This window comes from Aythya ferina (genome assembly GCF_964211825.1).
Source record: "Aythya ferina genome assembly, chromosome: 16".
Lineage (NCBI taxonomy): Eukaryota > Metazoa > Chordata > Aves > Anseriformes > Anatidae > Aythya > Aythya ferina.
Window position 1 is genome coordinate 1,675,206 of NC_140315.1, and position 25,878 is coordinate 1,701,083.

The following is a 25,878-nucleotide window of genomic DNA, read 5'->3' on the forward strand; positions in this document are numbered from 1 at the left end:
TCAACCCCGGGCTGTGACAAGCAATGGCTCCGTTCAAGAAAACCAGAGAAAAAATTTATTATTTTTCTTTATAAAATATCTCCAATAAGTTATATAGGCAAATATTTAAATTAAAATAAATTAACTCCACTCTATGCTGGGACACGCGACTGTCCACAAAGTCAAACTAGGATTTGTGTTTCTTTGAAAAAATATGCCCTAGATCTCCAATGTAAGATTTGAAAAAAATATCTATGCTTGGTGAGGAGAAAGGAGAAATCTTTGCGATGGACAGAAGGGGTTAAGGTGCGGTGCTGAAGCTGCCTGCCACCAGAGGCACCTCCACGTCCAGCTAAGTGCTAAGAGCATCTTCATCATCACTCCAGTCAGGAGGAGCGTCCGTCCCGAAGTACCGATCGCCGAAGTTCCCTGTGGGGAGAAAAGATTGCAACCACGGTGCAGCGTTGCAGGAGCCTTGGATCAACCCTTCCAAGCTGCTGGCTGCCCAGCAGGCGAGGAAACAAAAGCAGGTTTATCCGACAGCTTGGACGGCACTAAAATTTGGGTAGCAGCAAAACTGGAGCAGCCTGGAGGCTGCTTTAGCACCCTGCAGGCTGTTTTAGCATGCTGTGGCAGGGTTGTTTCCCGGCACAGCAGAGGTGAGGACAGAAGAACACGGTGAGCTTGTTCAGGACAAGCTCGTTTCAGGTGGCAGCTTTGGAAATGAGGTGGGCTCTGGTCTGTCCCAGCTGTCACAGCCCAGATTCTCTGTTTTGGGCTGGATGAGGCTCACGGCACGAGGCTACGGCTGCCTGACAGTGCTCAGCGTGCACCTCGATCCCACCACCCGCACGGCAGCAGGAAAATTCCTCTGAAACCGCTCATTTCTACCCCCAGGGACTCACCAATGCCAGGGATTATCCGGAACAGGTCATTCACCTTCTTGTCCACAGCTGTGGTGATGATCTTCACCCGGGGGAAAGCGTAGGCGACTGAGTGGACACCCATCTCTGCCATAAGCAGGGAGAGGAGGAAGATCTTGTCTTCTGGGACATCGTGATCCTACAGGAGGGGCACGGAGAGAGCACGGGGGTGTGTGGGACGAGGAGCTTACAGGGTGCTTACAGAGCCACTCCAGCTCTTGCTGTAACCCACACCACCCTCTGCAAGGATGGACCAGCTTCAGTGGGGCTGTGGCTGGCCCTTTGAAGGTTTTTTTGGGGTCAAACACCGCTTGTCAGCCCACCTCCGGCCCCGCACCCCCCTTGAAGTCCCCCGTACCAGCAGCACCCGCACGGCCATCATAGCTGCTGCGCCTGTGGAGACCGTGCAGTCCATCAGGATGACGTGGTCTTCGCTGATGTCCTTGGGCAGCCGCAGGTAGTGGAGCTGGGCAGGAGGGGAGAGAAGAGGCCAGAGCAGCTCAGGGGCTGCAGGCTTCGCGCGGGGGCCTCTCCTGATGGGCAGAGTGGAGCCAACGCGGCACCCCCCAGCCCTTCTTTTAGAAGGGTGCAGGCCAACAAGCAGGAGACGTCTCGGGGGGGTGGGGGGGTTTGGTTTTTACCTCCGGCTCGCCCGTGTTGCAGTTGGTCTGGATGAGGATGGTCCCGATGCGCACGTCCTTGCACACAGCCCGCAGCGCCGGCTCCATCGTCTCGCCCGCCCGCAGGATGGACACCCCGGTGATCTGCAGCGCGGGGAAGATGGAACGAGAAGGCACGATTCCCTAGGTGCACGCCGTGTGCTGTTTGGCCTCGAACCTCGGGACCTCTCACGGGCAACCCCAAAGCACCCCCGAAGAGGGCTGTGCTGCTCCTGCCTCCCAGAGTGGTGGCACGGTGACACTGCTGGCACACTCGTGGCAGCAGGAACCATCCCCAGGGCCTGGTGGAAGCCCTGAAAGGCCAGGGTTGTCCTTCCCCTGCAGGCAGAGGGCTCTCAGCTTACCCCACCTGGTAGTTTGGGTACATGGCACCTCGTTTCCACTTACTTGCTTCCCACTGTACGTCCTCCCTTCGTAGTCCTGTCCCTGAGGGGTTTGGACTGTGCAACTCTACGAAAAACACACAAAAAGTGTTACCACAAGCACTGGCACGGCTCTCAGAGGAGCTCTGGTGACAGGGGGACAGCCAGGCTGGTCCCTTGGAAAGCGGGGCTGGACAGGGCATCGTCACCCAGCCCCAAACCCACCTGGAAAGGGAGAAAGGAGAGCGCGTGCTCAATCAGCAGCCGCATCAGCCTCTTGGAGTAGAAAATGAACTCGTCCCTGCTGGTCTCCTTGTTTCTGGAGGGGAAGGAAAAGAAACGTAAGCTGGGGACCAAAATGTGCTCCCCCTGGCTCCAGCACATCAGGGAAAGCCCCTGCCCCAGCTGGCTGTCAGCTGCTTGTTTGCACGGGGCCCACGGGTTGAGTTTTAAGGTGAAAAGTTTTAAGGTAAAAAGCAGAAAAATCGTTAGCAAGATGAGGGAGCATTTTCCAGCTTCTGAGAGCACGCCAGCAACGCTCCCGCACCCAAGACCCCCTCCTAGCTCCTTTGTCCCACGTCCCCAAGCCCTGGGGCAGGGCACAGGTTGAGCTCTGAGGGTTTGGGAGCCCAAAATGAGCCAAGCCCACCCCATCCGAGCCCCGTCCCGTCCCGGGGGGGGCTTTACCTGATGATGGTGTGCATGCCCCTCACCTGAGGGGTGCTCTTCAGCACGCTGAGGGTCTGCGGGAGGGGGTGGCACTGGTGGGCAGAGGCCAGGGCGGCCCTGAAAACCAAAAACGGGGTCAGAAGAAGCTCCGGGTGAGGTTCCCGAGGGCTTGTGCACAGCACACGGCCGGAGCCATCCTCCCAGATGCCCAATCTCCTGCAAACTCACACCGAGGACGTTTGGCCGAGCCCAACGAGCGGCCAGCCCTGCCCAGGACCCCGCGGTGACGGAGGGACCCGCTCCGGCTGAAGGAGCAGGGGGTGGGTGCTCGGGATTTAACCAAAAAAAAACCAAAATCCCAACGTCCTCCCGCTCGGGAGCTGGAGCTGGGGGATGGATCCTCGCCTCATGGGGTGAGGAGGAGATATCGCAGCGGGCTCGGTGCCACCCTACAAGCACGGGACACCGGGTGCGCACGCATCCGTCCCGAATTGGGAACAGCTTCAAGGCTGTGCCCGCGGGGCCGGCTGCCTGTGAGTCATCTCCACGTAAGTAATAGGGCCGGGAGCTATTCTGGGATCAAGGGAAGACCATTGAAAGGGGGGAAGAGCACAATGGAGCCCCATTAATCACCTCTGGGTCTGTAACGAGCTGAAGGTCACAGCCGCTGGGCTCCCCGGGGGCCGGGCAGGATATGGGGCAAAGCCACTTTGTCTGGGAGGAGGGCTGGGGTCACAAAGCCACACGTCACACCAAAAAAAAAACCCCAAACAAACACGTGCCAGCGGCCGCTCAGAGAGAGGACGGGGAGGAGGAGAAGAGAGCAAACGGACACAAAGCAGCGGGTGATTAAGAGTCGCCATCCAGCAGAAACCTTGGATTAATCGCCCGCAGGCGCACACGGAAGGCACAGAAGCGGAGGAGAAGGCAGAGAAGATGACCGGGGGGGGGGGGGGGGGGATGGAGGAGGGCAGGGCTCCATGGCTCCAGGTCTCCATCCACAAAGCCCAACGAGACATTCCCAAGGCCTGGGGGAGCTTCAGGGCTCCTTTTTGCTTTTGCCAGCCACGCGGGGAAGGATCCCGAGAGCCGAGGCAGGACACGGGGCAGGCTGCGCCCCCATTGTGGGTCCGGAGAGCCCCCCCTGCCCCTTTGGGACCAGCAGCCCTCAAGACCCCGCAGCAGCCGTCAGCGAAGCGAGCTCACCCCGTTAGCCCCCAAAATTTAGGGTAGGTGCTCTCAGAGATGCAGCTCTGCCCCCTCCTGCAGGACCCGGCCCCAGGGACAGGTTCTGGGGCCGTGGCCACCACCCGGACCCCCTCCTGGCCCCAAAAACGCAGCCCCACTGAGCCAAAGCTGCAAGGGGTGAGCGCTGCTGCCTGCTCCCGGGGCTGGGGGGCAGAGATCAGCCCCCGGCACCGCACTCACACCCTCCTCTCCCAACCCCAGCGGGGTTTTTGGGGCTGGGAATTGCTGTCCCCAAAATCAGAGCAGCTCCAGGTGCTGGGGTTGAGCCCGTGGTCTGCGAGCAACAACGTTCCCTGCGGAACGGGCTCAAATGAGGCTAGAAAAAAAAAACAGGGCTAGAAAAAAAAACACAAAAACCACCTTGGGACCCTCCCCAAGTCCCAGTTTGGCCCACGAAGCCCCCCAGCAAAGCGGGACCCGGTGTGCAGCCTGCCCCAGGACCCCCGCCCGGGTTAGTGCGGCTCACACTGCGCTGCCCGCGGTTAGTGGCACACCCCCACCGCGGCCGTGAGAGTTATTTTTTTTTTTTTTTGGCTCCTCACATATCCCAGCGCAGCTTCCTCTGGTCACCGGGTGGGAGGGACGTTCGGGGGGAGACAAGACCGGGCAACAGCAGAGTTTTGTGGTTTTTTTTTGTTTTTTTTTTTTAAGGGGAGAGGGACAAAGACGACATGGAACAAAGGAGAAAGCACCAGCATTAGTTAAAAAGGGGGGGGGGGGGAAAAAAAAATAAATAAAAAAAGCCCAGTGCCCGGGCTGGCACCATACAGCCCCCAAAAGCCCCTTCCTCGGTGGCCCTGTCCCCTGTCACCAACCCTGGTGCCACCGTGGGGACTGCCACGTCCCTGTCCCAGCTGGTACCGCAGCTCCTGGGCTCCTCGAAGCCCTGAAATCCCAAAATAAGTGCAGGAGCTTCAAAAACCGAGCCTCGTCCCTCACGTCCCCCCCCCCCTCCTGGCACGCTGGGGGGGCTCTGCCCCAGTCCTGGAGAGCCGAGAGCACTGGGAGCACTGGGAGCACTGGAGAAAGGCAGCCCTGAACCCACCACCAGCAGCTGGAAAACCTTCAGGACCTTCACCCAAATCTGCCATCCTCACACAGGGGCTCACGGGCAGGGGGCTGGGGGGGTCTCAGCCCTGCCAGGGGGGGATCTGGTCCCCAAACCCAGCACCCGCAGCCTGCCTGCGAGCTTCCTGCCCCCCCCTCCTCCTGTCGGGGCAGGACGGCGACGGAAAATTCAGCCAGGCAAGAAAAACGTCTCCGTTTGGAAACTTCATTATTATCTTTTTTTTTTCCCCCCTCCCTCAGAACAAAAGGTTCGAAGGTAAAAAAAAAAAAGAAGAGAAAAGGAGAAGAGAAAAGAGAGAAAAGGGGGGTGAGCATCGCTCAGGGAGCATCAGCTCTTTGTGGAGCGCGCCGTCAAACAGGAAGCAGACAAGAGACATCCAGCTACAAAGGAGCTGATGCAGTCAGGGCATTTCAAACACGAAACACGGCCAGCAGCTGGCTTTCACGGCTGACATTTCAAACCAGGGCTATTAAAGCCACGCCACGGGCTGATATTTAAAGACACAATCGGCAAAGGGCACGCCGAGCCCATCGCGACCCGGAGCGGAAGGAGGATCGATCGGCGAGGGATAAAGCTGAGAAGAGCTCCGAGAGCTGGGTTTGTTGCTGAAATGGTGCAGGAGGGGGGCAGAAAAAAGGCTGGGGGGACACACACGGGTCCCTCTGCTGCTGCGGGGCACGAGGAGAAACACCCGGGCATGGGTGGAAAGGGAGCAGGTGAAGGTAATCACACCTCCCGCAGCGCCGTGGTTAAATGTGGGGCCAGGTCGGAGCATCCCGCTCTTATCCTACCTGCCACCAAGGCCTGGCTGCGTCCCCACGGCCACCAAAGGGCGGTGGCATCAGAAAAACAAGTGTGACATTTGGATGAAGCCATTCAGGACAAGGAATTGTTTTTGATGGCACCCCAGGAGCACGGAGCCCGGTGCCCGTCCCTAAATCCACCTCGCAGGGCTGTGGGGCCGCCGGGAGCTGCCCCGGCTTCGAAAGCACCACGATGCCAGGAGCAGAAACTTCAATTTCACAGGATTTTTTTTTTTTTTTCCAGACCCTCTGGCAAAGGCATCAATGGAAACCAGGGGCCTGAAACGGAGCACGCACATTTCTGCGGCCTTGATGACCGCAGGGGTCAGAGATCTCCTTCCAAATTTGCTCCTGGGACACTGCTCACGTTGCCTCAACCTTTTGCTGAGTACCTGGCTTAGAGGGCGCACAAAAAGTTCAAAAGATCGCCTGTGCTGAGGGCCAGCTCCATTAAAGAGGAAAATCACCGGAGAGAAAGGAAATCCTACAAATATAAGTACATACACACACAGACATGGGCATGCAGACACGCACACAGCCTGCTCCCTGATGTCATCCCTGCAAGATTTTGGGTAAAAAACTTCTCCCTGTGCTAAACAACAACTTCCCACCTGAGCCTCCGGACACCCAAGGAAGCTCACGCAGGGAAATGCCGGGCCCCGTGGTGTTAAACAAGCAGAAAACCCGAGAGAAAATCAAAAGTCCGCTCGCTTAGTCTGGGAAATAAATGGTTGAAGCAGAAATACGGAAGGCGGAGAGCCTTTTCCTGTCCACCGTAGGTATTTTAAAAGCTTTTTGTGTGCCACATGTAAATCTGGGGGTTACTCGTGCTAAGTGTCTCCGTACAACGATGGAGATCTAAATGGAAACCCTCTGCAGGACCGCAGAGATACCCGTAAATCTCGCTGGCTGCCTAATGGAAGTGAGAAAGCCTCGGTCCCACCTGGATGCAGAGGCTGAAGAGGCTGCGTAAATCGCTGCCTGCTCCACAGCATCCTCCTGCGGGTCCTGGGAAAGGAGCAATCCTGCTGGGCTGCGGCCAAACGGGTCGCCTGGTCTCCCAGGTGAGGGATTTGGGGCTGTCACCTCCCTCCTGCGGCTTCGTCCCCACGGCTGGGGAGGGAGAGAGGCTCCAAAACCGCTCGTCTTGGAGGAGGAAGGGAAATGAGAGCAAAATCCGGGACATGGAGCCCCCCTTTCCTGCAGGGTCCCGGCTACAGACCTGGCGGCGCCCCCGCGGCGCAAACACGGCCCCGAGGACCGGCCCCGTCCCTGCTGGCCCCAAAACCGGGGACTTGTGGCCTCTTGCCATGGGATTCGGGAGCTGTCGGTCTCGCCAGCGGGTCGGGGTTTAGGCCAAGCAGTGCCTGGCATTGGAAATGCCTCGGGCTGCACAGACAGGGCAGGGTTAGGGGGCTCTTACCTGACACTGAGTTCACGCTGCGGCAGCAAGACAAAGACACAACGCAACCGGTATTAAGCATTGCCAACACCACACGGTCGTTTCAAGACAAAAGAAAAGGAGAAATAGGAATATTTTCCTGCATTCCCATGCTAATTCCCATGTAGCTTTTTCCCCTTTCTTCCCCTCCCCGGGTAAACGTGAGCCCCCCAGCCAACCCCTCGCCTGGCTCGCAGTATTTGCTCTCCCTGCCACGTCTCGGGGGGGCTGGAAGAAAACTTCCATTCCCCCTCCACCTGATGCCAGAGATGATGCCAGGGCTCCGGGCTTGGCTCCTGTGCCCTGGGAGCAGGGTTTAGCAAGAAAGCAGCTTCCTGAGCTGCCAGAGTTCAGCCCTGGGGTGTCCCCAGGGGAACTTTTCCACCCTGGTTTTGTGCCGCAGCAGGACGCACGGTGCTGTCACAGGCACCAGAGGCTGCACGGCTCCTGCAGGAACCGAGCCCTTGGCTTTTGGGGTGTCCGTCCCCAGGCTGTGCTGCTCCCCGGGTATCACCCCGAGCATCTTCACAGCTCGAACACGAAAGCTACAAAGCACCCCAGCACCGTGGGGCAGCGGGAGGGGGCTGCGCTGCCCAGGGAATGGCAACACGCAGCTGGGAGCGAAACAGGACAAGATTTTTTTTTTTTTTTTAGGTTTTGCTCCCCACGGGATGCACCCAACGAGTGGGAAACCGGGCTCTGGGTTGCCAAAAGCGCAGCAGTGGCTGCAAGGGGAGAAGAGGAGAAGCCAGAGCCGGAGAGCAGGAGCGCTGCAGGGCTCGGCGCGATGCTGGGTGCGGGTCCAGCATCACTCGAGGACGGCTGCTTTGTCCGTGGATCACTTGCTGTCCCGGGGAGATGGAGGCTGCTGCGGGACCGCAGCGTGCAGCGAGGGTTTGTGCTCGCTGGGATGAGGCAGGCTCCTCCGGGCTGCAGGAGCAGGGCTTGGAGGAGTTGTTGGGGACAGCCCAGGAGCACAGAGGGATGCCAGCCCGTTCCCACCACGGCACCCGGCACCCCGAGGGTCCCCCCATCCCTCACCAGCACCTCTTACCTCCTCCAGCTGGCTGTGGACGTGCTGCACGATCAGGTCGATGGCCACCGTGTTCCCACTCCCTGAAGCAAAAGCAGAACAGAGGAGGTGAGGGCCACAGCGCTAACCATGACAATTCCTTCCCCAAATTCCCCGCTATGCTCAAAGATAAACCCTACTCCCGCAAAGCATCATCCACCAGGAGGCATCCCTGCTGTTACCACCTTGCTCTTTGGTAATTTATTACTGAATATCTAGAATATAGATAGATATTAGATATAAATAATAATATAGATATTAGATGGAATATCTAGATATCTTGATATTTTTTAAATTTCTAAGCTACCAGCACTTGTAGGGCAGGACTAGCTGAGGGAAAAGCGGCACGAATTCCCCAGGAACCTGCTTTTGGCGAGTTTTTGGGTCTCTCGCCTGCAAAAACCTTTGCTTTTGCCACTCTCCTGCCCTCGCCCGCCGGGCCCCAGGCACACGGGCAGTACCTCGGGGCACCACGATGTCGGCCAGGCGCATGGTGGGCTGGATGTACTGGTCGAAGGCGGGCTTGACGAATTTGTTGTACTGCTTGATGACGCCCTCGATGTCACGGCCGCGCTCGCTGATGTCCCTGCGCAGGCGGCGCACCAGGCGGATGTCCGAGTCCGTGTCGACGAATATTTTCAGGTCCAGGAGCTGGAACGAGAGAGGAGGGAAGAAATCCCAGCGGGATGAGCATGGAACAGGAGCTGGCCTCCAGCAGGCACAGCCGGGAAGCTGAGCCCAAGGCACGGCACGGCTCTGACCGAGCTGAAATCTGCTCTGCACGGCTCCGGGCTACAGTGAGCTTTGCCTTTACAGGCACTGCCAGTTCAGACATTGCCTCATGCCCCCAAGGACCTGTCCTGCTCCAGATCATGCCTCTAAGCACCCCCAGCGCTTTGGTGGGACGGTATTTAAGGGTGAGGAGGAGCTGGAAGGACAGAGACCAGCGGGTTAACCCGGGAGCCGCGGCTCGCTGCTGCTGGAAGGGAGCCAGGCACAGCAGGACAGCTCTGGGGCTGGGATCCGTGACGCTGCCCCCAGCCTCCAGAGACAAAACCGAGGGATATTCAGAGGAAAAACTCCTCGGGGATTTACCCAGCTGTCCACTGGAGGTCATCGTTGCTCCAGGAAAGCTGCAGCACAAACGCTTGGCAGGGGAGCGAACTTCCTAGACTGAGCCTGGCGAAGCTTGTGCGTGGCTCACCCCCCCCCTGCAGCATTTTCCACGGACCCAAACACTTCCCAGGAATGCCTGAAGCTCTGGATGAGCCCGCCCTGGGAACACAACCCTCTGCAGAGCAGAACCTCAGCCAGATTTGCCTCTGGCTGTGCAAGCTGAGACGCGGGGTGGAGGTGTGCTATTTCTGGGCGTATTTACGCGCCGTCGCTGCCAGGGCCCGGGTCACCACTTGGCTCCTGGACACAAACAGCAGAGACCAAGGCCTCTGATCAAATCCTGGGGCTCTTCCTCTGCTGCTGCAAGAGCCCAGGACTGTTTCTCCCGCACCCTGAAGCTGGACGAGACACACAACTCACCTTCAGGAGCTCCTTGTCCGCAAAAGCCATGATGCCTTCGAAAATAATCACATTGGCGCCGTACAGGGTTTTCTGCGGAGGCAGAATCGATGTGGTTAGAGCTCAGAGATCCCCCACTCTAGCAAAAAATAATAAAATAAACCCAGAAGAACGATCAGCTCCTCGTTTCCCAGGCTTTGGGGTGATTTTGGGGTACCCAAAACCCGCACCCTGCTCTCACCCCGGCGGTCCCCCCCCACCCCATCCCGCGCCCCTCGGTGTCCCATACCCATTCCTTCTTCCTGCTGTGGGTGGTGAAGTCGTAGATGGGGATCTTCACGCTCTTGCCTTGCTTCAGCTTCTTCAGGGTGGCGATGATGAGGTCGAAGTCGAAGGCATCGGGGTGGTCGAAGTTGAAATCGTTGCTGGCCGCCTGCTCCTGCTGCTGCTTGGTCAATACCTGTCCCCGGAGAGGAGTTTAGGGCTTGTGGCCGTCCCCCTTTTGGGGCAGCCTTCACTCCTCCTGCCCCAAATAGGGCCAGCGGAAGCAGGAGGCTGTCTCTGAACCCACTCCACGTTTCCCCATCAAGGCCACGGCTGCCTCACCTTGTAGAAGGAGTCCATGGAGAGCAGCACCACCCAGGGGACGTCCAGAGCCTCGATGATCATCGTGGCCACCGTGGTCTTCCCGGAGGCGCTGCCTCCTCCCAGACCTGCCAGAGAGAAGGGGAGGAAGCCCCCGAAATCTCCTCCAGACCCCAGGAGGGGCTCGGGGGGGCTGCTCTGATGCTGGGGGCACAGTGAAAGAGGGAGATGCTGGGCGAGGTGATCCCTGAAACGCCCAAAGGTGCTGGAAGTGCCAGCAACGTGCATGGCTCACGCGGTGCTTGTGTAACGAGGGGAGAGCTGGCACAGGAACAGCCGAGGCTAAATCCCTCGTGACCACTCAGGCAACCCACAAGCTCTGGGAATATCCACGAGGACTCTCCCCGAGGCTGAGCAGCTCAGGACAGAGCCAGCCTCCAGCTTCTGAGCAGGTTGTGGGAGCGCGGGGGAAGCAGGAACCCCAAATCAGGTCTCCAAAAGGACAGCACCGATGCTGCCGGAGAAATTCGAGCTGTTTCTGCCTACCTATGACGAAGGCCTCCTTGGACTGGGTGCCGTGCTCGTTGTACCAGGGCGGCCGGCCCGCCGTGTAGATGGTTCTCTTGCTGGTCCTCAGCAGGGGTGGCTCCGACTTGCACTGGCTCGTGGTGCGCTTTCGGGGAGGTTTGGAGGACCCCACGGCCGGGTACAGGCGGTCCAAGGACTCGGCGCTGCTGTTGCTGGGGATGGGAAGAGGGAGCAGGGGTTAAATAAAAAAAACGAGGGCTCTGGTGAGCACCGAGTGCCATCACAGAGGGCGGCGGGGTGCCCCAAAAGATTTTTCTAAGGGATGGAGGCCAAAAACGAGCTAGAACTCATCCAAATTCTGCCACGCACCCCATGCACAAGCCCTCGCCTCGCAGCTTGGACAATTTCCAGCCTCAACCCTTCCTGGGGCTACAGAGCTGCTTGTGCCCGCTGTGCCGCGTGGGCAGGGCAGGGCTGGGAGCCCTGGAGCTGCTAAAAACCTCTCCCCGATCTGTCCTCCCACAGCAGGGAGCGGGGGGGAGCCCGGGGGCTCTGCGCTTGGCAGGGGTTGTGGTGTCTGCGAGGCGATAACGCGGCGGCCGGCCAGGAGATAAGCTGCAGCCCGCACCAGGAGGATGATTTCCACCCCCGGGGCACCGAGTTCTGCACAAGCAGGCTGGGCTGGAGGACAAATCCCAGCTGGAAATGGGGCTTTTTCCCCAAAACAACCCCCTGCAACCCCCCTGGCATGACCACGAGGCGCCTCCGGGAATCACCAGGTGGGGATAAAACCTCTGCCAGGGCACCGAAGGGTCAGAAGGGTTTAAACCTTTTTTTTTTTTGCTTGGTTTTAAGCCGTTTTGGTACGCAGATTAGTCCCCTCCTCTCCCGCAGCCCTTTTTAGGGTAATTCTCGATAATGACCAAAATTTGAGACGGGCCATCTGTGCGCAAAGCCGCCCGGCACCTCGCAGGGGGGCGAAGGGGGGACGGCCGTGGTGTGGCTCTGTGTGATCCTCCCAGCACCGTGCAGCGCCTTCCCCAGCACCAGGAGCTTCCACATCAGTGCCAGAGCTGTGAGCATCGCATCCGGAGCCTCTCTCAGCACCTCCAGAGCCTTGCTCAGCACCCCTGGAGCCCTCTCCTGTTTTCCCCTGGGGCTGCAGGGCCAGCTCCTGTCCCTGGTGTCGCTCAGCACCAAGCCCAGCCCCTGGTTTCTGGGGCTCAAATCACGATCCCCAAACCCAGGCACAGCCCCTGGATTGATCCTGGTCTCCAGAGAGGTTTCTGGCAGCCAGCAGCAGGCTGGGCTCTGCCTCCAGCTCGGATCCACGCAGCTCCGCTCCTGGCGGTGACAAGGAGGCTCTGCCCCCACGGCTTCGGCTGTGCCCCAAATTTCAGGCTGCTGTCAAGGTTTTCTTCTCCCCGAGGTGCCCGCAGTGCACCCAGGCTGCTGGCACCGAGGGCACGAGCAGCAGATCCATCCTCCCCTCGTCCTCCCCGACGCAAGGAGCGTTTTCATCCCGTTCCCGGAGCTCGCCTTCTTCGCCTCTTCTCCTCCCAGCACGTCTGGACCTCTGCATAAATTGTGTTCCACCTCTCCAACCGCTGCCCCCCATGATTTATCCCAGATAAACACGGCTCCGGGGCGCGGTGACTGTTCTGGACTCCTGCAAAGGTCACGATTTTGCTCCTGGTGCCAACTTCAGGCTCTCCCCTCCGAAGGTCCCTCAGTCTCAGCTCCCTGATTTCCCCGCTGGGTTCTTCTTTTGCTTTGTAGGGCCAAAACCTCGCTCTCTGCACCTACTGAGGAGGGAAGAGCCCGGAGAAAGGCCACTATTTATAGCCAGAGCCCCTGGGCTGCTTCGTGCGCCCGGCGGCGAGCCCGGCCAGACCTCGCCAGGAGGGCAGGAGCGGAGCACAGCCCTCGTCCTCATCCTCATCCTCATCTTCATCCTCTGCAGCCCCGCTGTGCCAGGAGAACGTGTCCCTGTGCCAGAACAAGGCAGGTACAGACAGAATCCCCTCCCTCAGTGCCTTTTTGGGGGCAGCTGCCCCCATCTGCCCCCAGGTTTGGGGACGTTTCCCCTCCTCGCCGCAGGTGAATCCTCCCCGCTGGCACCGGCGCTGCTTTGCCAGGGGAATCCCACCTGGGTTGGAGACCCCTCCATGCCCACTCCCCACCTGGGTGAGGGCAAAACATCCAAATCCCAGCACCCCAGCTGCAGCCAGCGAGGGAAAACCCCAAACCTGACCTTGCCACCCCGCAGGAGAGCTCCTCCTTGGTCCCATGCCCTGCAGACACGGCGCCAGCCTTCCAAATCCTCCCCCTGATCCCCCCCCGGGGAAGCTGATCTTCCCTCCAGCTGCCAGCCACGATTTCGCAGCCCCCCACCAGAAGAAAAAAAAAAAAAGAAAGAAAAGAAAGAAAACCCCAAACCCACCCCAAAAAGGGGCAGAGCTCACCTGCCTTCGGGCCCGAGGGCCCAGCAGCCCGATATGCGGACGCTGGCGTACGCCGGGGGGCTGCTCATGGCCGGGCACCTCCCGGGGGGAATTTGGGGGGGAATTTGGGCTCGGAGGCTTTGGGACGAGCCATGCGGGGAGCGTCCCCGTGTGGCTGGGGGGGCACCGACCCCAGAAATGGGGGGGGGGGGACACCACGGGGCTCGGTGGGAGGACGGGAGGCGTTTTGCTGGGAGCCGCGGGGCGGTCGGCGCGCATAAGAGGATAGCTTAACCCAGAGATTACGTTCGTTACCTGATATTAATAGCCCTGGCTTGATTAAAGAAAAAAAAAAGAAGGGGGGGGGCAGCAGGGGGGTGTCACCTCCTCCAAACGCCCCGGCGGCGGACGAACGGGCTCGTTTCGGGGCCGGGGCTCCTTCAGCTGCTTCTGACACTCAGCGCACGGCTCCGGGGCAGCTCGGTGAGCACTGGGGGGGGGGCAGCAAGGGAGGGCTCCGGGGGGGCACCGGGATGGAGCAGGCACCCCGGGGGGGGCACCGATGGGGCTGCACAAGGCTTGGTGCTGCCTTACCGGGGCTGTGGGTGCGGGTTTGTCGCCCTCCTGTAGCCCCCAGGTGGGGGCCGGTTGGATCTGACCCCCCCCCTTTGCCGTCCCCGCGAGCTCGGCAGCCCCGGAGTAAACAAGCCCTGGAAACTCAACACCCCCCAGGCTAAGAATAACGCCGCCACCGCCGCCGTTCCCGCTGTCCCCCTCGTCCCCGTCCCCAAAATCTCCACCCCGGGTGTTTGGGCTCCAAGCAGCCCGCGGATTTGTTTTCCTGCGGCGCCTGAGAAATCGCCCAAAAAAGCCACGGTCACCGAGCACCACGGCCACCAACGGGACCACCACGGGACAGCCGGACACCGAACGGGGTCTCAGCGGCTGCCTCCTGGCCCTATAATGCTGAGCTGGCCCCGAAGAGCAGGATTTGACCCAGGGGATCAAAGCAGCCCGTCCCGTACCCTGCCATTTCGGCACCAGCTCCCCTCTCGCTGGAAAAGCGCTCGCAGGAGTTTAAAAATGAAAACCCCTCTTCCGCAGTGATTTGGGATCTTCCTCAAAAAGAAGAAAAAAAAAAAAAAAAAATAAAAATAAAAGGGGACCAGAAATTGGAACCGAAGCTCTCCTTGCCCGTGTGTCACTGTTCCTTATCGCACGCTCCCCGCTGCCTTTTTTTTTTTTCCCTGCCTTTGTTTAAAGCCTCCGAGCGGCGGCACCGATGCTCCCAGCGGCTCTCCCGACGTCCCAGACGAGCTCCCAGGTAGGATGGGAATTACCCACGCCAAATTTTAATCCCGGCAGCAACAAAAATCCCCCCGGGGGGGCTCAGCATCCGACCGCGGGCACCGGGCGCCGCCGGGGCTGCGGGCACGGCGCTGGGCAGGGCCCTGGGTGTGCGCCTTCGCTACCTGGTTCCCCAGCTCTCACGCAGGGTGAACGTTTTGGGACTTTTTTCTTCCTTCTAGAAGATTTTTTTTTTAAGCCCGTGGTCACAGGGCTGGGGCAGCCGGGCTTGAAATTGCGAGCGAAAGCGACGCGGCGAGGGCGGATGGAGGCGTGCTGGGGCGGCCACCTCAGCTCCCCGCGCCCTGCAAGGAAATGCTGGAGGAACAGGAGGCTGAAGGAAGCGTTCAGCCTAAAAACCAAATACCTTGAGGAAAAAAGAGCAAGAACAAGGCCGTCCAAATGCATAGGGGCTGAGACGAGGACGTTGGAGACGAGGACGTTGGAGATGAAGATGTTGGAGATGAGGATGTTCTCCACGAGAGGTGGCGCAGACTTTTGGGACCTCGCCTCTCCCGGGGTGCTGGGATGAAGCAGAGCCCCAAGCAGCTCTCCCCCCGCTGCTCACCACAACCCCAAAGTCACCACCAGGTCCTTGGGAGAGCTCTGGGGGTGCCCAAACTGAAGCCGAGCGGCGCTGGCAGGACGGATCAGCTCCGGTGCCACCCCTGGGTGCAGTTTGCTGGGCTCTGCCCGCTGGCACGGGACGACTCCAAGGCTCCTTGGGATTTGGGGAAGGGCCACGGCAAAGCACAACGACCGAGACGGGTCCGATCCTGGATGCTGCCCTGCACCCCATGGGGCTGCGCTGCCCCAGGACCCCCTCGTCTGAGCGCTGAGGGGGCTGCATCCCCCCTGCCAGGTTTTGGGAAGCCCAAAGTGCCCGGAGAGAGGTGGCGGCGTGGGGGTGGGGGACAGAGGCAGCCCCAGGGGCACGGGGTGCCCCTACAAACCCGAGCAGGGCCACAGTTGGTGCCCCCACCTCACCCCACACAGGGATGGAGTCAGCCCCCCCGGCGGGGCAGAGGGAACACCTCCCTCCTCCGATCCCATTAGCTCGCTGCTATTTATACCCGGCACAGGCAGCTCCACCGCAGCCTCGCGGTCAGTGCCCGCGGCTTACACAACCCCACGGTGCCCTATGCCCCATATCCCGTCCCGTTCCATCCTATCCCATTCTTTTCTGCCCTGTTCCATCCCATCCTATCCCATCCCATCCATCTCATCCCATCCCATCTCATCCATCCTATCCTATCCTGTTCCATCCCATTCATCCCATCTCATCCATTCCATCCCAACCCATCCCATCCCATCCCATCTATCTCATCCCATCCCAACACACCCCATCTTTTCCAACCCATCCCACCTCGTCCATCCCATCCCAACCCATCCCATCCCATCTTATCCATCCCGTCCTATCCTGTCCTGTTCCATCCCATCCCATCCATCCTATTCTATCCTGTCCTTTCCATCCCATCCCATCTCAACCCATGCTATCTCGTCCATCCCATTCCATCCCATCCCATCCATCCTATCCCAACCCATCCATCCCATCCCATCCTATCCTATCCCATTCCATCCCATCCCATCCCTCTCATCCATCCCATCCTATCCTGTCCTGTTCCATCCCATCCATCCCAACTCATCCATCCCATCCATCCCATCCCATCTTGTCCATCCCATCCCATCCCATCCCATCCATCTCACCCCATCCCACCCCATCCATCCCATCCCATCCTGTCCTGTCCCACCCCACCCCATCCCACCCCATCCCACCCCCCCAAAATTCCCCCCCACCACCTCCACGTCCACCCCCACCCCCACCCACCCCCTCCCACCCACCCCCACCACCCCCTGGCTCTTCCCCACCCATACCAACACCGGCAGAACCCCCCCAAAAAATTTTACCCCCCCCCCAAAAAAAATTTACCCCCCCAAAAAAAATTTTACCCCCCCAAAAAAATTCACCTCCCCTTCCAAAGACCAGTCCCACACCCCCACCCGGGGGCCCCAAATACCGATTACACCTCCCACCCCCCAAAAACCCCCCAAACCCCCCCCGGGACGCGCTCGCAGCCCCCCGGAGCCCATTTTTGGGGCCGAAACCCCCTTTTTTCCCCCCCCCCCCTCCCCAAATTCCCGTATTCCCCGGCGCTGCTTCACCCCGGGGGGGCCGAGCCGGGTTCCAGCTCCCCCCCCTCAGCCACCCCCAACCCCTCGGGACCCCCTCGGGACCCTCCCGGGACCCCCTCCCGGTGTCCCCCCCCCCCCCTCCCCCGGTACCTCCCGGCCGGTGCCGCCGGGGCCCCCTCGGCCGCCGGGGCCGCGGCCATGGCGCTGCCGGGGAGAGGCCGGGGCCGGGCGGGGCGGAGCTGGCGCGGGGGGGGCCGGGACTTGTAGTGAGGGGGGGAAATAGGGGAAAAGGGGGGAAAAGGGGGAAATGGGGGGAAATGGGGGGAAAGGGGGGAAATGGGGGGTATAGGGGGGGTGTAAGGGGGAAAAGGGGGGGTGTAAGGGGGTGTAGGGGGGGTACAGGGGGGGTATGGGGGGTATAAGGGGGTATGGGGGGGGAAAAGGGGGGTATGGGGGGGTGTGGGGGGTAAAAGGGGGGAATTGGGGGGTAAAAGGGGGGGTATGGGGGGGTAAAAGGGGGTAAAAGGGGTGTAGGGGGGGTGTAGGAGGGGTATAGGGGAGGTATGGGGGGGTATAAGGAGGGTTATAGGGGGGCGTGGGGGGGTGATAGGGGGGGATTGGGGGGTGTGGGGGGTGTAGGGGGGTATAGGGGGGATATAAGGCGGGGTATGGGGGGGTAAAAGGGAGGTATGGGGGGGTATGGGGGGGTTATAGGGGGGTGTAGGGGGGTATAGGGGGGTTTTAGGGGGATATAAGGGGGGGTATGGGGGGGTGTAGGGGGGTATATGGGGGTGTAGGGGGGGGGTATGGGGGGTGTAGGGGGGTATAAGCAGTGTATGGGGGGATGTAGGGGGGGTGTAAGGGGGTATAAGGGGGGTTATAGCGGGGTGTAGGGGGGTATAGGGGGGTATAGAGGGGTTATGGGGGTGTAGGAGGGGTATAAGGGGGTATAGGGGGGTAAAAGGGGGGTGTAGGGGGGTATAGGGGAGTAATGAGGGGTACAGGGGGCTGAGGGGGGCCTGGGGGTGCTGGGAGGTCTGGGGGGTTTGGGGGGGGTGAGGGGTTTGGGGGGGATGAGGGGTGAGGGGGGTATGAGGGGTTCGGGGGGGCCTTAGGGGGTTCGGGGGGGATGAGGGGTCTGGGGGGGGGATTAAGGGGTCTGGGGGGTATGGGGGTGCTGAGGGGTTCGGGGGAGGATGAGGGGTTTGAGGGGTGCAGGGGGGCCTGAGAGGCTTGGGGGGTGCTGAGGGGCTTCGAGGAGGGCTGAGGGGCTCGGGGGGGTGCTGGGGGCATTTGTGGGTGCTGTGGGCACGGGTGGGTGCCACCCGGGTGCTGTTGGACTCCGTTGGGTGCCGCGGGGCACAGGAACGCACCCCGGGGCGCAGGTTACGGTGCTGGGGGGTGCAGGGGAAGGCGTTCCCCTCCTGCGGGGCTTGTGGTGCTGGGGCAAACATTTTAAGGTGATTTTAAGGCGATTTGAAGAGGAAACTCAACCGGGGGAGCCCCCTTCCCAGCAGCAAACCTCCGTGCCCCTACGGGATTTCATCACCCGGGAGGGGAACGGCAGCGCTCGCCGTGCCCGCTCCCTGCAGACCCCCCCGGCAAACTGCAAAATAACGATGATGGTGATAATAAGAATAAAAAAATCAATAAACATTTATTCGATACAGCTGCTTTTAATACATACAGTACATAGAGTTATCCCTCCTCGGTGCTCGGCGGCGCTGTGGTTAATAGCTGCTCGTTACAGGACTCTCAAACTGAGGATTTGTCCATGATTAACAAAAGAACAGATCGTCACAAATCGGGAGTTTATTATAAGATAGTTTACTGTTAAAACAATTTTATTTTTTTTGCAAATAAACACTTTTTTAATATATATATTTATATATTTATATATATGGTTACAAGTGATAAATTGAAAATTCTTTTTTTTTTTCCTTTTTTTTTTCTTTTTTTTTTTTTTTTTTTCCGTTTCGCTTTTTTCCCCAAAATACACTTACGCACTAATAACTGGCGTCGACGAGAAACATTCGGATATGCCGTGGGATGGGTGGCACGGGGAGAGAAAGAAAAGAACAAAACGGTCCCGGTCCCGGGGGGGTGCTCGGTGTGCCCGGTGGGACCCCGGCACCCGCAGCCCTGGGCGCACGTGCGGGTGCGGAGCCGACCTCGCCGGTGTTTCAGGGCAAATTTCGGCACTGGGAGCTGCCGGAGACATTTTTGGGGCTGCGAGGGCTGGGTCAGAGCCCTCCCGTCCCCAAGCACGCGGAGGTTTTTTAGCCCTTTCCTCGGTGATGTGCGGGTGCGGGCGGCGTGAAGATGAATTTGGGCAGCTGCGCCCCCAAGCCCCCCGCTGACACCCTGCGCATCCAAGCAGCGGGTCCGGCCGCTTCAGCCCAACCACGTCCCCAAATCCCAGCAGGAAAGGGGATAAAAGGGCAGAAAAATAGCTCACCGAGGAGCCAGCCTCGCCCCCCACACCCTGCTGCCCCCCACCCGCTCGGTTTTAGGTGCCCACCTCCAAGCACGAAGCGGCGGCACCGCGCGCCCCGGGGCAGGCAGGAGCTGCTGATCCCGTTATTGCTTCGGGGGTGGGCAGCGAGGGGCGAGGAGCCTCCCCCGAGCGGGTAAAGGAAAGAAAGATGCTCACGGCGAAGCAAAGCAAAAGGTTTTCTCTGCCCTCGTGGGAGGAAAAAGCTCGGGTGGACCCGGGACACGAGGGACGTGCGCTCACTTGGCTTTGAGGACTTGGTCGCAGCGGGCTGGGGGCTGCTGCACGAACCCAGCTCCTTCCAGGGATGCTCTGCCCCTCGCCTCCCACTTTGGCCCCATTTCTCTTGGGGTCTGAGCCCCAGCTGGGAGCTCCCGGTGCCGGGCCGGGTCGTGTCCTCACCGCCGGCTGCGTCGGCGCAACCAGGCTGGAGGAGAAATGTGTCCCTAGGCTGTTATGGCCACCAACGCTTTTTGCAGCTCTTTATGGAGAAGAAAGCGGTGGGAGAACAAATCCTGCACCGAGTAATGAGTAGCAGGGGAAAAAAATAATCAAAGGGAAAAAAAAAACAACCCTGAAGAGTTCAATTCCTCATCGAAATTTCCTTCTGACCAGGGAGCTGCTTTTTGGGCAAAAAAAAAGCAACTTTTGTTGCGGATTTAATCGATGGGAATCAAATTAATTGCTTGTTAATGAAGGCGAGCCCCGGGATGTTCCCCGGGGTGGGCGGTGGGGTTGCGAGGGGAACCTGGAGCCAGCGCGGCCGGGGCCAGGACACGGAGGAGCCTTCTCCCGATGCCACCTCCCAGCTTGAGAGCTGAATTCGGCCACAGCATTCAGAAATTTCAGCCACATCCCTCGGGGAAGGCGGATTTCTGAGGAGCAGGAATTTGCTGGGTTCCCGAGCGCATTTTGGCACGCCCTGCCTGGAGGTGGGCACCGGCCCCACGGTCACAGCCCAAGAGGAAACCACATTCAGCTCCCAAACACCCTGATTTTCGGATCCAGCAGCTCCCTCTGACGTTAGCACGGAGCTGCCAGCTTCCCAGCCCTTTTGGGGGCACAAAACCCCTCCAGCAGCCTCTAAAATGCAGAAAAAACTCTTGGGACCGCGTCCCCGTGTCCCCACGTCCCCCCTGCCCGAGCCTGGGGCACCCCAGGTCCTGCAGCTCCTCGCAAGCCCCGCGGAGATGAGATTTGCACGGGCGATAGCATCAAAGCGAAGATGGGACGAAGCACAAGCAGCCAACGGGATGAGCTGCCGTGACTAATTAAGCTTTCTCGCTAATTGCTTCCAAGCCTGAGGCAGCAGCAGGGTTCCCTCAGAGCGGGACAGCCGCTGGGGCACGAGGGCCAGCTCCCAGGGAAGCCACCCCGGCCTCGGACGGGCTTTTCACTGACCAAAAAACCAAAAAAAGCAGAAGCTCCCCTCCCCGTCACCACCTTCCCGAGCCCCAGGCGGGGGAACAGAACGGAGGAAAACCCGAAATGAGTTTTTTTTTTCTGTTCCACCACCAGAAAAGCGCCGCGGGTGCCCCGGGGGCCGCGTCCCGAGGACGGAGGTAGCCTGGTTTGTGTCTGCGGACGGACACCGCTGGCTCCGGGGACCCTTTCCTCCAGGCCAGAGCGAGGCGTTTGGGATGAGATCCGTGTGGTAAAAACCCCGAAAAGAAAAGCCGGGAAGGGAAGCGGCGCCGTGCCCGAAGGCAGGAGCTGTGATTGTCACTCCACGCTCACCCTGTGTCCCCATTGCACGCCCCACCGAGGAGCCGGGTGCCCAAAATGCTGCTCCCCTCTTTGGGGCCGTCGTTTGGGGCAGGATGGGGGCTCCCCAAGGTGCGCAGCGCACGCTGCAGGGCGCACGAGGCCTTTGGAGACGCCGTGGCCGGGCAGTTTCGGGTCCTTCCGTCCCTGCAACCTTCTCTTAAACCCACAACCCCTCTCCCATCTCCATCCAGGGGTCTGTGGGTGCTCAGCACCTCCGGAGCCCCCTCCTGCACCCGGCAGCACCCAAGGGTCCCTGCTCCGTGCCACCTCCCCGCTCCTTCCCTATAATATGACAAAAAAAACCCCTACAGCCCTCGCTTGGAGGCACCACGGGGCAGGTCCCCGCTGCGGGCAAAGTGCCACCAGGTCCCCCCCAGCACCCTGCTGTCCCCCCCAGTCCCTTCCCACCCCACGGGTCCAGCATCTTTGGGAACGTCGCCCCCCGAGGGGGGGCTGCGGCCGCAAAAAGGCTTCGATAAGGGCAAGGGGGGGCTCGGGGTGAGCCCCCCGGCAGGGCGCAGAGCGACCCCGTGCACCGGGGCCCTGCTGCTATTGCACTTTTCTTTCGCTCAAGCGTCACCAGTTTCACACGGGGGGGGAGAAGGGAAGGCAGGGGGATGAGGGGGGGGGACGGCAGCAGGGCCCCGTTGGGCTGGAGGGGTTGTGGGGGGGGTATGTACATGGGTAGGGGGGGGTGAGAAGGGTCCAGCTTGCTCGGTCCTGTTTGCTTTCCAGTGTGAAACAAGGTCCATGATTTGCTTAAAGTGGTTAATCGCTATTTTCCGTCTCTTTTTTTTTTTTTTTTTTCCTTTTTTTTGTAAAAAGGGGGGAAGGGAGGGGGGCTGAGCGGATGGGTGGAGGGAGTGGGGGAAGAGGAAGGGAAAAGAGGGGGGGACAGAAAACCGGGAGCAGCCCCCCCCCCCCCCCACCTCAACCTCACCCTGTTACCCTGGGCTGTAAACGAATCCGTGAATCCTCGCGGAGGAGTCTCTGAGCTCTCATTTTTCAGGCACCTTGCTGCCCCCCCCCTTACGGTGCTGGCTCGGGGGTTTGGGGACGCGCTCATCCCCGGCGGGGCTGCAGCGGGAGCCCTCCCAGTGCTCGGGGCTTTTCTTGTGATTAGTCTTTGCCGCCAGGCTCTCTTTGCCTTTGGGGGATATTTCCGGAGGCCTCTCCTTGGGTTTTCTCCCCCTTTTCTTCCCGTTTGTGCTTTTCTTTTTTTCCTCCTTGCTGGATGAAAGCTGCTCCCTGCTTTTCTTTTTCCGGCTGGCCTCGGCGGCGGTTCGGAACCAGTTCTGCATCCACGGGGTGATAACGGGGGCTGGTTAGGGACCTGCCTCGGCCCCTGCAGCCCCACGGAGCAGGCTCTCTTGCCCCCTTTTCCCAAGCCCCAGCTACCCCATGCCCTTTGGCATCACCTCCCTGGAGGTTTTTGAGCACTGAGGCCCCCCCGGGCTGGCACAGCAGCTCCGTGCCTTGCCCTGAGGCTGTCCCAACGAGGCTGATGCTGATGGGAGCTGCTGCGGGCAGATTTAAGGGGCTGGAGAGGGGCAAACCGAGCACGGGCGCGTGGCAGCAGGGCCCCGGAGCAGCCCCAGCTGCTTCCTTACCTCCGAGTGAGCCTTGATGATGTGGTACTTGACCCCGCTCTCGGAGCTGAACTCCTTCTGGCAGAGGAGGCAGCGGTACTTGCCCACCGAGTGGTCCCCCTGCAAAGACACAGCACTGGCGGGCAGCCCCAGGGCAGAGCCCAGAGCTCCCCGAGCCTCCAAATTTCGGGTCCTGCAGGCTCGCAGGGCACAGCCAGCGCCCAATTTCGCTGCCCCTGCGTTACCCAGGGTGGCTGCGGGGCTGCGCAGACACCGTGTGGGGCCGCACGCCCCCGTTCCCTCGCTGTCAGCAGAGCTGTGATCTACAGGGACCGAGCCCTCGGCTAATTTATGCCCCCCAGCCTCACCTCGCTGCCCTCTGAGGCTGTCAAAGAGCTGCGGCTACCGCTGGGTTCCTGTCGGCACAGCCCTCCTGGGGGTGACTGATCACCCAGAGGGGGGGGGATAAATGTGTTCTCTTATTGACAAGGGGTTGATGGATGGCCCCCTCGGGCCACGCAGACATCGCTCGCTGGGAATTTCTCCCTGGCTGGCTCCGGGCTGTAAATCTGCAGCGGGACAGCTCGTGCGTTTTGGAGAGGGGCAGGCCCGGCTCCGTAAACCCTCCTGCAAAGATCAGCTCGGCTCCTCGAGCCCCGCCGAGGATGGGGAGCTGCAGCGTGGGCTACGCCAGGCTTGCCTCTCGTGGGCAACGCAGCTGTGCGTTTAGAGAAAATGATCCCGCAGGCCCTGGCTACCTTCTGTGCACAGGCACCAGAGCAGCGACAACAGAACCAGCCAGAAAACGCCTGGTTTTCGCTCAGAAACCATTTGCTGCTGGGTGCCCGGGTCTGCGAGCTCGCAAAGGAGCTGCCGGAGCCTCCTGCGCTTGCACTTTTATCCTGTGTAAATCCTGCTTCTTCTGCCGGGTCTCTGCAGCCCATTTTCGAACTGATCTCATTAGGGGCTGATGTTCCAGCTCGTGCTGGAGGAGCGCGGGAGGTTGTGTTTTTAATAACCGTGGGGCGTGCGTTGGAGCTGCCTCCTGGAAGCTGCGTTCAACGCAAGCTGCAGCTGGAAACGTTTCAGGGCAGAAAGCTTTACGAGCTCACCCCGTTCCAAGGCGAGGGACCTACGCTGAGCTCCCGAGCCCTCCTCCTGTGGGGGCTGCAGGCCGCCGCGGCCCTCCCGGCGCTCGGCAGTGCCACCGCTCTGCCTGCCCGCAGCCCTACGGGCTCTGCAGGGCTCCCGGCGGTGCTGGCCACAGCTGCGACTAAATCAGGGGCTGCAGGAGCTGTGCAGGGGCTGCTGCGGGTTGTCCTTGGGTCAGATGTTGGCTCAGGCAAGGGTTTTCCTCCAGGAGATAAAAGCTCTCCGCGACGCCCGCTGGGCTGCAGCCTCGCCACCTTCGGGTACGCGGGGCTGGGGGGTTGATCCCGCCCGGGTCGCCATCCTTTAACCCACGTCCTTTTTTATTTTTTATTTTTTTATTTTGTCCCTTGGCCTGCTTCTTCCGAAAGGACAAGCCCAAGCCCACCTCCGAGCCGAAGGTGCGAGAGGAGGCAGGACCTACCTTGGTGCAGTTGGCCAGGTGAGCTTTCAACCCCGAGACGCTGGAGTAGATGGCTTCGCAGCACTGCGGGAAAAGAAACACAGGAGGGTTGGCCACCTTTTGCCCTCGTCTCCAGGCCTTCCTCTAGCCCGTGGCCAGGAGCCCGCTGGGCCAGCGAGGCCACGGGTCCAGGCGGAGCAGCGGGAGGTTAATGCTGTGCGAGACGCCGAGGGCTCTGGGCACACGTTTCCTATTAGAGCTAATGGGAGCCATGTGGCCGCGTTCCCCCTGCAACGGGCTGGAAAAAAAAAGTCTCCCCTCAACGTCTCCGTGGAAAACGTCCATTTGCGAGCAGTCAGGAGGCCCTGCTGGGCTACAGGAGTTCTTGGAGCCACAGCAGACGCTTAACGGAGAAGGGAAATCACCAGGGCAGCGGCATGACCAGTTTCTGAGCAACGTCTTTTCAAAGCGCCTGTGTGTGTGACATTCATTAGCCAGTGCGTCTCCCCCGGCCTTGTGGTAACAGCCCCGCTCAAAATTCCCATTGCTGAGGCTTTGTTTCACGTTATAAATCAACGGCCCAGCACGAGGGTGGAGTTCACCTCCCTGCGAGCTCAGGCCAAGGCTGTTTTACAGCGAGATGAAGCACACACACCACGTCCCGGAGGCCTTTGCCTATCCCAGCGCTTAAAAAATAAAAATAAAATAAAAAAAACACGCACGAAAATACCCAAAACGACTTAAAACCAGCCCCGGCTTTACTCTGGGAAAAGCAGGTTCTGGGCAAAAAGGCCTCCTAGGCACAGAGCACGCAGCCTTCACCCTGTGCTGGTGCCGGAGCTCCCCAAAAGCAGCCCCAGCTTTTGGGGAGCTCCAAAACCTGCCTCCCACCAGCACCCAGGACCTGGGGGGTGATTCCCGAGCCCCCCCACGTGCTCGAGAGCCCTGGCAGGGGACGTGTTTCCAGCCCACGCTGCGTGGGGAGAGCAGCTCAAACCCGGGGCTGAGCAGCAACAAAACTGCTGCAGCCTCAGTGCTCGGAAACTTAAAGAACCGGGGGTTTCTGCCCCAAAAAATTCCCCTCGTGGGGTGAAAGCAGGAGAGGAGAAGCGGTCCTTACGTTGTTGGGGCAGTTGATGTGTCCTTTCTCCTTCACTTCGTTCTTCCAGTTTTCCAGCAGCCTCGGGTTGAGCTTGGGAAGTCCCGGCCGGGTGTAGTTGAGCTGTGAACAAGGGGAAGGCGTTAGCAGAGTGGCCCTGTCCCGGGGGGGAGCCCCTGCTCTCCAAACGGGTTTGGACTCCCCCCCGTTCCCCCCAGAGAAGTGAATTAGGGTCAAAAACGAGCAGGGAAGCTTCCCCCGAGGATGTCCCCTCCCCTGGCACTGAGCAGCACGGGGGTGGCTCTCCTGGAGAGCCAAAGGGCAGCGGGAACGGGGGGCGGTGGGGACGGCACGGGGCAGGAACCGCGGCCACCTCCAGGCAGAGCCACGAGAGAAGGTTCTAGATCCTGGGGCACACTCCCCACGGCTGCTCGGGGCCAGGCCTCGTCTCGGAGCAGCCCCTCGGCCACATTTTGTGACCCGCACGCTGGGCAGAGGGGACAGAGCCCAGCTGGAAGAGCCCCCGTGGCTGCCTCCCACCGGTTACCGGGCGCAGCCCCGTCGAACAATGAGAGCCTC

The 25,878-nt window shown here is 60.2% G+C and overlaps 3 protein-coding genes across 24 annotated transcripts in view; 1 reads left to right on the forward strand and 2 right to left on the reverse strand.

Annotated features, from left to right (window-relative positions):
• Window positions 1-32: 32 nt before the first annotated feature.
• On the reverse strand, window positions 33-17,020 carry UCKL1 (uridine-cytidine kinase 1 like 1). 5 transcript variants are annotated; one of them, XM_084538212.1, is made up of 15 exons: window positions 16,949-17,020; window positions 10,893-11,086; window positions 10,368-10,474; window positions 10,051-10,221; window positions 9,783-9,854; window positions 8,708-8,897; window positions 8,229-8,290; window positions 4,404-4,423; window positions 2,632-2,730; window positions 2,170-2,263; window positions 1,970-2,032; window positions 1,544-1,666; window positions 1,261-1,368; window positions 885-1,041; window positions 33-408 (listed from the first exon to the last, which is right to left on the reverse strand). In XM_084538212.1, the coding sequence occupies exons 1-15, from the start codon at window positions 16,996-16,998 to the stop codon at window positions 332-334; spliced, it is 1,587 nt and encodes a 528-aa protein (XP_084394338.1). In that variant the 5' UTR covers window positions 16,999-17,020; the 3' UTR covers window positions 33-331. The 5 variants fall into 5 exon arrangements, with proteins under 5 accessions (XP_084394338.1, XP_084394339.1, XP_084394336.1 ...); XM_084538213.1 differs by lacking the exon at window positions 16,949-17,020 and adding an exon at window positions 15,033-16,291; XM_084538210.1 differs by lacking the exon at window positions 16,949-17,020 and adding an exon at window positions 13,340-13,472.
• On the forward strand, window positions 11,506-24,307 carry LOC311445770 (uncharacterized protein). Of its 8 annotated transcripts, XR_014698614.1 has the most exons (4): window positions 11,535-11,653; window positions 11,730-12,551; window positions 12,654-13,801; window positions 14,051-14,501. XR_014698614.1 is itself a non-coding variant. In XM_084538215.1 (3 exons), exons 1-3 carry the CDS (start codon window positions 11,623-11,625, stop codon window positions 14,280-14,282), a joined length of 492 nt encoding a protein of 163 aa, XP_084394341.1. In that variant the 5' UTR covers window positions 11,522-11,622; the 3' UTR covers window positions 14,283-14,501. The 8 variants fall into 8 exon arrangements, 1 of the variants encoding a protein (XP_084394341.1); XR_014698608.1 differs by lacking the exons at window positions 11,730-12,551; window positions 14,051-14,501 and adding an exon at window positions 24,169-24,303 and having other exon boundaries at window positions 11,506-11,653; XR_014698609.1 differs by lacking the exon at window positions 11,730-12,551 and having other exon boundaries at window positions 11,506-11,653.
• ZNF512B (zinc finger protein 512B) overlaps window positions 18,455-25,878 on the reverse strand; it is a 29,755-nt gene continuing 22,331 nt past the window's right edge. For all 11 annotated transcript variants that reach the window (XM_084538207.1, XM_084538208.1, XM_084538199.1 and 8 more), the window contains 4 exons: window positions 25,321-25,422; window positions 24,222-24,284; window positions 22,670-22,768; window positions 18,455-22,354 (listed from right to left, as the gene is read on the reverse strand). In XM_084538207.1, coding sequence (XP_084394333.1) covers window positions 22,058-22,354; window positions 22,670-22,768; window positions 24,222-24,284; window positions 25,321-25,422 — 561 coding nt within the window. In that variant the 3' untranslated portion in view covers window positions 18,455-22,057. The remainder of the gene's footprint in view (window positions 22,355-22,669; window positions 22,769-24,221; window positions 24,285-25,320; window positions 25,423-25,878) is intronic.